Consider the following 13,038-nt stretch of genomic DNA (forward strand, 5'->3'; position numbering starts at 1 on the left):
TAATGTGAAAGTCAAAGCAAATCGAATTTCAAGACAATAACAACACATGCTGCAATATCTAATCAAAGCATCGACTTTTCACATATTATGGAGACAATAAAACGAAAACAAAAGGTTTCAATTAAACTAATTTTGTTTCGATATTGAGTTAGACCTATGACAACGAAAGTAGATTTGTTAACTCTCTTATTGTAAATGACATGATGATGGTTTTGCTGTCGGTATCGGTAAACATATCAAAAAGTACCTCCACGTATTTGCGATCATATGTCATTTATAACAGACATATATTGTGTGGGTTTTTTTTTTCATTTTTCCAGGATTACATAAGTCATGTGCTTTCCGTTGATATATAAAAAATATAGGTTACAGAAAAATACAATTTTCTTTCTGAGAATTGTTTCATCATAAATACGAAGTGATCCATAAATAGTTACAATTACCTATACCACAGTCTACTTAGTAACATTGGTATTGGCGCAAATAATCCTAAAAAGGAAAAGTCTGGGAATGGTACATATAAAATTCAATACAAAATTTTCTAATACGAAAATTGAGAACGAATACGTGGGAACTCATTTGTTTAAAAATATTCTACTTCATTGGTACTTTCCATTAAAGCGTGGTTGTCTCGAAAATGTTAATTATACACTATTGAAGTATATCATATAACAAAACAAATGTAATTAGAAAATCACATATATTATATATATACTATCCAGGCTAGGGTACACAATATAACAAAAAAGTTAAGTAATTAGAAAATCACATATATTATATATATACTATCCAGGCTAGGGTACACAATATAACAAAAAAGTTCAGTAATTAGAAGATCACATATAAACTATATGTAAACTATCTAGGCTAGGGTACACAATATAACAAAAAAGTTCAGTAATTAGAAGATCACATATAAACTATATATAAACTATCCAGGCTAGGGTACACAATATAACACAAAAGTTCAGTAATTAGAAGATCACATATAAACTATATATAAACTATCCAGGCTAGGGTACACAATATAACAAAAAAGTTAAGTAATTAGAAAATCACATATATTATATATATACTATCCAGGCTAGGGTACACAATATAACAAAAAAGTTCAGTAATTAGAAGATCACATATAAACTATATATAAACTATCCAGGCTAGGGTACACAATATAACACAAAAGTTCAGTAATTAGAAGATCACATATAAACTATATATAAACTATCCAGGCTAGGGTACACAATATAACACAAAAGTTCAGTAATTAGAAGATCACATATAAACTATATATAAACTATCCAGGCTAGGGTACACAATATAACAAAAAAGTTAAGTAATTAGAAAATCACATATATTATATATATACTATCCAGGCTAGGGTACACAATATAACAAAAAAGTTAAGTAATTAGAAAATCACATATATTATATATATACTATCCAGGCTAGGGTACACAATATAACAAAAAAGTTCAGTAATTAAAAGATCACATATAAACTATATATAAACTATCTAGGCTAGGGTACACAATATAACACAAAAGTTCAGTAATTAGAAGATCACATATAAACTATATATAAACTATCCAGGCTAGGGTACACAATATAACAAAAAAGTTAAGTAATTAGAAAATCACATATATTATATATATACTATCCAGGCTAGGGTACACAATATAACAAAAAAGTTAAGTAATTAGAAAATCACATATATTATATATATACTATCCAGGCTAGGGTACACAATATAACAAAAAAGTTCAGTAATTAGAAGATCACATATAAACTATATATATACTATCCAGGCTAGGGTACACAATATAACACAAAAGTTCAGTAATTAGAAGATCACATATATTATATATATATATACTATCCAGGCTAGGGTACACAATATAACAAAAAAGTTCAGTAATTAGAAAATCACATATATTATATATATACTATCCAGGCTAGTGATCTCTATACAACAACCAAAAAGTCAGTAATTAGAAAATCACATATATTGAATATTATATTACTGTAAAATATCCTGGCTATGGTCTTGTTTGTAAGTAAAATATATTTAGTTTGTGTTTGTTCGTCTTCTTGGTTTTTTCCGCTTTTCTGAAATTAAAGATATTTTAGTTCGTATTTGTTTCGTTAATTACATATTAACTTTCTGGTTTACGTTATAGACAAATACGTTCATGTTTTTTTAAGTAATAAGAATGTGATGTATACATTCTAAGGTGATCTACATTTTATCTTTGAAAAGACAGTGTTACAGCAATCACGGTTGTAATCATTGCATACATTTCATACTGAATTGATTTATTTAAATGATTTTCCGTGGGGGGTACAAAAACCAAAAAGAACTCCTTTAAGACTATGCCATAATCAAATGGATTATTGGTTTGGGTATTGAATGAGTAAACACGAAATAATCCGCGTTAAATCTACCCCCACCTCACTATTAAACCTGATGTGTCCATAGATACGTTTTATCTGTTGGGTTACACTTCATGAAAAGGACATGGTCAATCTAGAAACAAACATTGATACGCGGCAATGTCACTCAACTGATCAGGAAATAGCCTAATGCCACAAACATAGGTATTTGACGATATCTCTCCACCAGACAGGGAATAGTCTAAGACCAAGCTCTACAATAGATTTATAATGTTAAAGTGTATTTGAAAACTAAATATCAGTTATTTACGTGAAAACGAAAAAAATGTTTCGATTTTAACAGAATACCACTCTATTTGTTGATAGAAAATTTGACTTCTTTTCTCTTGAAATTTAATACAATATTTCTTATAGTTAGTGAAAGACTGTTGCATTTTTTTATTCAATTTAATCGCTAAAATTGTAACCTTTACCAGATAGGAACGAACTCTATTCGTATTCCAGAGACGGTGTGGAAAGCATCGATAAATAACGAGTAAATCATGGAACGAAATAACTCAAATACACGGGCTTATTTTTTTCAATATTTAATCCCCCAGCTTGAAAGGGATGTACATTGTACACGAATATATATATTATATTATATTATGTATGACATCACAACAAATATATATGTATATCTTTATTTTGATGAGCGCCTTGTGGTCAACTCCCCGAACAATATTGTCCACACACAGGATGGCTCTCGCTGAACACAAAAAATAGTTAAGCACCACTGGATATGCTAGAACACCCAATGTATGTTACACACCAATGCAAGTCAAAAATATGACAACCAGTGCTTAATTATTTTTGTGTGTTGAACTAGACCATATCCAGTGGTGTGCATTAGAATGTAAAATTGCGAATGATTAGGGTAACAAGCATTCGAGGTAAAAGTATTCTGAATAAAGATTTTCTAGAAATTAATCGGGCGTTTTTAATGAAATCTGGTTCAATTTACAGAAGGAACAAATGCATCTTTAGTAGTATACCATGTTCGAGACATTACTTTTAAATGTCTTATTTAATTTAGATCAAAATGACTATCAGACAATGCTTAGATGATAATTAACCCGACAGGGAACATACTAAAATACGGAATGACAGTACATACTAAAAACGGAATGAAAACGAAACAAAAGAAAACCCAGAAACATATGAGATTATGTTTAACAATTTCTTTGTCTTTTCTCTGAGCTTAGCAATCTCTGCATAAAACTTTTTTTTTATTTTTGTTGGTCGCAAAAGTATCATTAAAACTGTTTGTTTGTACTAGACCTGGCTACCTTGCACAAACCCAAGTTCACAAATTATAAAATGGCTTTCAACAGAACAATTAATTTGCAAAACAATATCATCATATTATTGTTTTATTTCCATATTCTGTCCAATCAAAGGGTTAAGCTTCCGCGTAGCCCACTTAACTTTTTGGGAAGCTAATACTTGTGATGTTTGTTACTAACATATTTAACCAGGAACGATCCCGTCGTTCTCCTCTCCGTCTACTTCCGGTTTGAGTCACGTGTCCATCAATGAAGACACTCTAATTGGGACATCTGTGTATCATGCCATTGCCTATGACTCCGGATATCCGGTGATATATACGATCAGTTCGGGCATAGGGTTTACCATATCCGGACAGACGATATATACATCACAAGACTTCGACTACGAAACTAAAACTTCATATCATTTACGAATAAGGTAACCTCATGTAAAGTATGTATTTTTAAATGTAATGAATCCTTTAAAACATTTCTTTTATTATTGAAATATATAGGGCCTAGATTACACGCAATTATTACAACTAACACTTAAGGTAACTATTGATAACCATAAAACTCTTTTCAATTGATTTGTTTAATTATTTATATTAGTAATCACCTATATTAGATTTCTATTATGATAACTGTAATAATCTTTCATGTTTTTCAATCAGAGAAATTTGATTCGTAGTCACGTATCAACTAAATGATGAGATCAAATAAAATAACATTGATATCGATATTTTTTCTAAGTCATATCATGACATTCTTATTTAGGCCAGCTTCTGTGAAATATGTTAAATATGCCAGAAAACCTACACAATATCATGGCATTATTTCTTTCGCTACAGTGCCTCGTCGAGGGGATATACGGCGACAGTGCCGCTGACAGTCAATATTGTGGATGTGAATGATAACAGCCCTATCTTTAGTCCATCTGTTTTTACCAGTACAATACCGGAAAACTCACCTGCGGGTAAAACACTGTTAAAGTAATACAATGTCAAAGTAGTATGTATTAATAAAGTACTTCAATGTCAAATTGATAAAGTAATACAATGTCAAATTAGTATGTATTAATAAAGTACTTCAATGTCAAATTGATAAAGTAATACAATGTCAAAGTAGTATGTATTAATAAAGTACTTCAATGTCAAATTGATAAAGTAATACAATGTCAAAGTAGTATGTATTAATAAAGTACTTCAATGTCAAATTGATAAATTAATACAATGTCAAAGTAGTATATATTGATAAAGTACTTCAATCTCAAAGTCATATATATTAAAGTAATACAATGTCAAAGTAGTATATATTGATAAAGTAATACAATGCCGGAGTGATAGATATTGATGAAGTTTGTTTGTTTGATTAATTAACGTACTATTAACAGCTATGATCATGTAAGGACGGCCTCCTATGTTTGTGGTGTGCTGCGTGTATGTTCTGCGAGGTGCGTGTTTTGGGAGACTGCGGTACATTCATGTTGTATCTTTTTGTATAGTGGAACTGTTGCCCTATTCATAGTGCTATATCACTGAAGCATGCGGCCGAAGACATCAAGCAACACACCCCACCCGGTCACATTATACTGACAATATAGGCCATGAGCTAGGAGGGTCCCACATGCACCCCCCCCCACCCCCAAACCTCCGAACCAATAATTTTTCTTAATCCTTATGACGCAAGAAATGGAAAAATCGGATTTCAAGCTCAAAAATGGTGATTTTTCAGCAAATTTTTCATATTTGGCTTGACGCAGCAGAAATGTTTCCCAACAGCAAATTATTATTTCTAATCAGTTTTTTGACCACTTATCAATCAGTTGAAACAACAACAACAACAAAAACCAATGTTAACATTGTATTAGTTCCGGTTATGACGTCATCAACAATGGCCGCTATCTCGAATTTCACTAAAAGTGACAAATAGTCATAACATTTACATTTTTTAACTGAAGTAGGCAAATGAGGTATCAAAATGACCACAATAGAGCAACAAATACATATCAGGACTTCATACGAATTAAGGAGAACCAGCTCAACCCTTCGCAGAATGTGGATCTGGTGCTTTTCCATCATGCCGGGGAAGTCTGGAACATCATATACGATATGTGAATCACTAGGTTGGAAACAGGAAGAACTCCCAGATCCCTGAAGCCGATGTTTCTTATGTTAACTCTGGCAATGGACGGCTGATAAGTTAGAACCACGATGGTAACCCGGTAATGTAATGTCTCATCAGCTCATCGCCATCGAAGGCAAAGAACTAGCAAAAGAAATATGTGACACTGTAGTAACTAGGATTTCCTTACGTTATACACAGGAAATAACAATGGATGTGCTCATTCTCAAAGACACAAAACGTTTCGGAAAGTGTCATGGTATTTACGGAATGACAGGCTTACCGCAGTTTTAATTTGATACTATAAAGCTATTAGTTGGCGTTTTGCTGTGATAATTCAGTTTAAGACGCTAGTAGTCTACAAAATTTCGAACATGAAAATGGATTATTTTGAAGTCCCACTCAGATATTCAGACAACTTTAAATTCAAATTTGTTAAGATTTAAATCGTCAATAGCCAATGCTATATTCAGGAAATTCTATGACACCAGTAAACTGTAGCGTTGGCGGTTTGGAAATAATAACAATCATATGCCCTGTATACGCATCCGATGATGTTTTGTAAACCAAATGATGGTATATCAATAATTCTCTTTTGCATTTCTAAATATATTTGTGGTTGTTTTTACTGTTTGACAAGAGACCAAATAACTGATTACGAATAATAATTTGTTGTAGGGACATATTTTTGCTGCGTCAAGCTAAAGATGAAAAATTTGCTAAAAAATACCATTTTTGAGCTTAAAATCTTATTATTTCATTTCCTGCTTACAAATCACTACATATATTTGATCATTTGTTCCTGATATGTATTGCTCTATTGTGGTCATTTTGATACCTCATTTGTCTACTTCAGTTAAAAAATGTAAATGTTATGACTATTTGTCACTTTTTAGTGAAATTCGAGATGGCGGCCATTTTGATGACGTCATAACCGGAACTTATAAAATGTTGACATTGGTTTTTGTTGTTGTTGTTGTTTAAACTAATTGATAAGTGGTCAAAAAACTGATTAGAAGTAATAGTTTGCTGTTGGGAAACTTTTTTGCTGCGTCAAGCCAAATATGAAAAATTTGCTGAAAAATCGCCATTTTTGAGCTTAAAATCCTATTTTTTCATGTCCTGCTTAGAAATACATATATTGGATTTTTTTGGTCCCGAAATGCATTTATTGTGGTCATTTTGATATGTCATTTGTCTACTTCGATTGAAAAATGTCAATGTTTTGTCTATTTTTCATTTTTAGTGAAATTCGAGATGGCGGCCATCTAGATGACGTCATAACCGGAAGTTCATCCAAACTTATGCAATGTTTACATTTTGATTTGTGATCAGTGGGTCATAAAGGTTAAGAAAAATATTAGTTCGGAGGTTTAGAGGAGTGCATGTGGGACCCTCTTAGCCCATGGCCTTTAAATTCAGTCGCCTTTTACGATCATGCAATAGAGGCAGCAGGTACAATTCTAACGCCCTACCTGCAGGGCTGATGAAGTAATATAATGTCGTAGTAATGTATATTGATAAAGTAATACAATGTCGAAGTAATATATGTTGATAAAGTAATACAATTTCAGAGTTTTATATATTGATAAAGTAATACAATGTCGAAGTAATATATGTTGATAAAGTAATACAATTTCAGAGTTATATATATTGATAAAGTAATACAATGTCGAAGTAATATATGTTGATAAAGTAATACAATTTCAGAGTTATATATATATTGATAAAATAATACAATGTCGAAGTAATATATATTGATAAAGTAATACAATTTCAGAGTAATATATATTGATAAAGTAATACAATGTCGAAGTAATATATGTTGATAAAGTAATACAATTTCAGAGTTATATATATTGATAAAATAATACAATGTCGAAGTAATATATGTTGATAAGTAATACAATTTCAGAGTATATATATTGATAAAGTATACAATGTCGAAGTAATATATGTTATAAGTAAGTAATACAATTTCAGAGTTATATATATTGATAAAGTAATACAATGTCGAAGTAATATATGTTGATTAAGTAATACAATTTCAGAGTTATATATATTGATAAAGTAATACAATGTCGAAGTAATATATGTTGATAAAGTAATACAATTTCAGAGTTATATATATTGATAAAGTAATACAATGTCGAAGTAATATATGTTGATAAAGTAATACAATTTCAGAGTTATATATATTGATAAAGTAATACAATGTCGAAGTAATATATGTTGATAAAGTAATACAATTTCAGAGTTATATATATTGATAAAGTAATACAATGTCGGAGTAATATATATTGATAAAGTAATACAATCTCAGAGTTATATATATTGATAAAGTAATATGATTTCGAAGTAATATATGTTGATAAAGTAATACAATGTCGGATTAATATATGTTGATAAAGTAATACAATGTCGGAGAAATATACTCGTATATTGATAAAGTAATACAATCTCGGAGTTATATATATTGATAAAGTAATATAATGTCAAAGTCATGTATATTGATAAAATAATACAATGTCAAATGCTTATACATGTATATAGGATCTTAAAAGTGTGTTCATTTCATGTGAGATTTTATTAAACGAGTCTAAGAATTGTTTTATTTTTGCGAGGCTTGGCGAGTGGCACATACAAAAAATATTCTACGGGCGAAAATAGGCGGATTATGTGATAAACTCACGTGACTATATGATACAAGTACTACATTAACAAAATAATACAATGTTAAAATAATACAATATCAATTAATCAAAGTAATATATATTGTTAAAGTCATACAACCTTAAAGTTATATCATAATGCTTTCGTAATAAAATATTAAGATTTTAAATGTAAAGTAATATATGCCAGAGTATTTTATATAACACAAAAAATGCTAGAGTAAAACATCAGCTTCACTTAAGTCCAGCTGTTTACACGTATAGTAATTCATTTAACTCATATTAAAATACTACATGGTCATTTAGCAGATTTATAATTGTCCAGTTTTTCACACCAATACACTATCATAAATCTAACCCAAGTGAAATGCAAACAGAATGGGAAATTGAAAGTTAAAGTATAAACGATTAATTTACAATACGTTGATTTAAAAATGTTATATCCATTGTATTTATCTAAAAGAAGTAATGAATCTGATTTTCAGGAACATCTGTTAAAACATTGAGTTGTCGGGATGCGGACAGCGGATCTAACGGCTTGTGTACTATGCGAATCCAGACAGGAGATGATGTCACAGGAAAGTTTACCATTTCCGGTACAACATTGGTTACCACAAGTACAGCGATCGATTACGAGGCTCTATCATCACGTCACTATATGTATACCTTGGTAGTTATTGGCGTAGATTCCCCTTCGCCAACCGGGTACCCTATCAGGACTGGAACGGCGTATGTTTACGTCACAATTACTGGCATTAATGAATTCTATCCGAGAATTTCAGGAACATCTCCCAGTAGGATATCTGTAAGTAGTTACCAACTCAATAACAGGGACTGTTTGTTTACTGGAATGGATTAATTATATTAATTGCAAAACTAAATATTAAAAAAAACTCCTTTTAACTATTAACTACTTGAACATTGATGATACCATTTGACCTTGTTTAGGTAAGTGAAGACAGCCTAGTAGGGACTACTATTGCTTCTGTCCTGGCTTCGGACACTGACCGTGGAGAAGACGGAGATCTAAATTATTCAATTATAGGTAAGTCCTGAAACTCAAATTGTATGACATACTTGATATTTTTCTCTTCGTTCAGTCGTGCACGCCATTTAAAACAACGCCACGATGATTTCATAGAAATATCAGAGTGAACTCTCATCATATTTAGAGTACATGCAATCTAGTCCCATGAACTTTCACTTTCCAGGAGATATTTATTTTTGTGAAAACATTGCGCTATCAGTTAGAGACGAAGCCGTTGAAGATAACGACGTCGTTACTTACATTGTAATGCTTGTTACAAAATCACAAAAAGACTTCAAACTAATTCATGGCAGTTTTGAGTTTCTTTAAAGATGCTCCATCGCTGACAAATGGTATTTATTTCATTATCAAAAACAGGACCAGACGATTTAGTATTTTTCTTCCGTTATAAAGCTTAGTTTACACCATTACCACCATTGGAAAGTTTGAGCGTCTGATTTTACTTCAAGTTAAAAATATTAAAATAAAATTTAAAAAAAAATTGCATCCCGAACAAATTCCTTGGCACTATGTCCTATATGGAAGGAAGTATGCGCATGCACCAAAGGCACAATCATTTATTTTACATTATGTTTTGTGTTAATTAGATATATACATACACGATTAAACACCAATTATTGTTCAAATGATGAATACCATTTATGCTCTATCGGCGGTGGAGCATCTTTAAAATATCTGGTGAATTAATTTCCTACTCATCTAATATCATATTCACTAAGGTGGTGCCTCTGGAGGTCAATTCGGAATCACTGAAGACACCGGAAGTATATACCTGAGGAAAGGATTGGACTTTGAGACCACGCAATCATACCTGTTGGCGGTCAAGGTCGCTGACTCTGGCCGACACGTGCTATCAGTCACTACCACAGTGACAGTTACAGTGACTAACGTCAACGATAATACTCCCGTCTGTTTACCCAGCATGCATTTCATTTCCGTTCTGGAAAATAAAGGTGCTGATACTTTGTTTTGCATTTAAAACAACGCTAATTAGTTACTTTCGATAATACAATCAATATTTGAACCAAACTTATTCAATTTTTTTCTGAAAGGTCAACATTTTACATTAATGCAAGCAAGTAAACGCGGAAAATATTAGTATGAAAACTTCCGTAATGTAAATATATTTTAGATATTATATTTTATATTTACACCAAATGTGATGTGTTTTTACATACTACAAATCACACTCTGTTTAGCTCATCCCGCTGCGGTAATATATGACTTAGCGTGTACGGACCACGACTCTGGGACGACCTTGACCTACATTATGACCCAGAACCCCGGTAACAAGTTCATGGTGTCTACAGTTGGCGGATCTGCAGCTCTAGTCCTAAATGGTAAGTATATCATGTTCATGTTTGAAATAATTTAGCCGTATAATAATCGCTAAAGGTTTTTTGACTACTGGAAAGTTATTTAACGTCCCACCAAATTTGATTAAAGCATTTATGCAAGTCATTTAAGAACATACATACATTTATGATGATACATAGCGTTACTACATGGGTTTTTGGATATCAAACCCCATCACTCCAGCCGTTGTTCTTTGTTAATTGTTAGCAATGATATGCTATTTTTCACATGATGTTATACAATATATTGCGATCACCAGTCCAGATTTGTCTCTTGAATGTTTACGTTTTGTATTAGCTAGACAGACTAGTACTATTTTGATCATTGGTTCATATTTTTTCAACGTTTATGATATTGTGACCTTTGGTCCATTTGATTTGAATGTTTACAATATTGTGATGGTTGGTTCATGATATTTGAATGTTAACAACATTGTGAGCCTAGATTCATGCGTTTTGAATATTTACCTTTTGTGATCTTTGGTCAATACGATTAGGATGTTTACGATATGTGATTCTTGGTTCATACGGTTTGAATGTTTACGCTTTGTGATCATTGGTCCATACGGTTTGAATGTTTACGTTTTGTGATCTTTTGTCAATACGGTTTGAATGTACAATTTGAATGTTCACGATAATTTGATCCTTGGTTCTTACGGTTTGAATGTTTTTGTTTTGTGTTTCCCAGAAAGCCTGGACTATGAGACCACAGTTTACTATAACCTACAGGTGACAGTGACAGACAATGGGTACCCGGCCCTCTCCTCTACTGTGTCTGTAGACGTCACAGTTCTCAACGTTAACGAGGACAGACCGGTGTTTGCAGGTACGCTAAAACCAGTACACCAAGCTCTGGTATCTGATTTATGATTATATCAAATATGGTTATTAAAGAAGATATATGCCCCTTCTAAACAACATAGATTGTCTTATGATATAAGGTGTTTAATCAAGCAAGTGATCTGAATATATCTCAAATTTATTGTCCTCAACAATTAAAAGCAGCGTCTTTCTCAAAACAAATATTATATTATATATATTATTATTACATTGTCTTTTGCTAATTAATCATTTCTATACTGTTAACGTGGATATATTCGCCAGTGTTTGTTTTCGTGATTTATGTATCTAATAATTTTGCGATGCTTTTGTGGCCTCGATAAAGATACCCGTAAACTGCTTACAAATTAGTTTCATAATTTTAGGATGATTCGCAACACTTTTGCGTTTATCTGCAATACCTTTTTATTTTTCTTACATCTAATTTGGCACCAATGAGCTTTCGTAGTAATCTTACCTTTTGATATACAGTGTATACATATATACATTTTGTTTTTGCGTTTTATCAAATTTGAATTTTTTTGTTTTTTTTTTATTGTTTGATTTTTTAACTTTATTTGTTCGAAACGAATTACAAACTATCTATCGCAGATACATGTATATAACACATTATTAGTAAGTATATATGTCTGATAAAATTGCCTGTCAAGGTACCTACCACGTTGTTGCCAGTGAAGACACAGTCTTGGGATCTACCCTGGTAACAGTCACCGCCACAGACAGAGACGCTGGAGATACCATTGACTACGGATTTCTGTTACCATACCCTAGTTTCCGTATGGACCCCAGAGTCGGGACCATCCTGCTAGTCCGCGACCTGGACTACGAGGCGTCCCCTAGTCACGGGCTGCTGATCACTGCGTCAGATGGTAGCCTGAGTACCACAAGTACTGTTACTATTACAGTGGACGACGTCAATGAAGCTCCTGTCTTTATTCTGTCCACATACTCGTAAGTCTGTATTATATAAATCACTGTGAACGACGTCAATGAAGCGCCCGTCTTTACTCTGTCCACATACTCGTAAGTCTGTATTATATAAATCACTGCGAACGACGTCAATGAAGCGCCCGTCTTTACTCTGTCCACATACTCGTAAGTCTGTATTATATAAATCACTGTGAACGACGTCAATGAAGCGCCCGTCTTTACTCTGTCCACATACTCGTAAGTCTGTATTATATAAATCACTGCGAACGACGTCAATGAAGCGCCCGTCTTTACTCTGTCCACATACTCGTAAGTCTGTATTATATAAATCACTGCGAACGACGTCAATGAAGCTCCTGTCTTTACTCTGT

The 13,038-nt window shown here is 32.3% G+C and overlaps 1 protein-coding gene across 1 annotated transcript in view; it reads left to right on the forward strand.

Annotated features, from left to right (window-relative positions):
* The window catches only part of LOC138304686 (protocadherin Fat 4-like), a 43,570-nt gene that overhangs the window by 3,151 nt on the left and 27,381 nt on the right, over window positions 1-13,038 (forward strand). The window contains exons 2-9 of the mRNA XM_069244891.1: window positions 3,909-4,137; window positions 4,550-4,674; window positions 8,980-9,299; window positions 9,443-9,539; window positions 10,262-10,495; window positions 10,742-10,882; window positions 11,586-11,723; window positions 12,388-12,688. Of these exons, the coding sequence (XP_069100992.1) occupies window positions 3,909-4,137; window positions 4,550-4,674; window positions 8,980-9,299; window positions 9,443-9,539; window positions 10,262-10,495; window positions 10,742-10,882; window positions 11,586-11,723; window positions 12,388-12,688 (1,585 nt within the window). The remainder of the gene's footprint in view (window positions 1-3,908; window positions 4,138-4,549; window positions 4,675-8,979; window positions 9,300-9,442; window positions 9,540-10,261; window positions 10,496-10,741; window positions 10,883-11,585; window positions 11,724-12,387; window positions 12,689-13,038) is intronic.

The sequence above is a fragment of the Argopecten irradians genome, chromosome 12 (assembly GCF_041381155.1).
Source record: "Argopecten irradians isolate NY chromosome 12, Ai_NY, whole genome shotgun sequence".
Classification (NCBI taxonomy): Eukaryota; Metazoa; Mollusca; class Bivalvia; order Pectinida; family Pectinidae; genus Argopecten; species Argopecten irradians.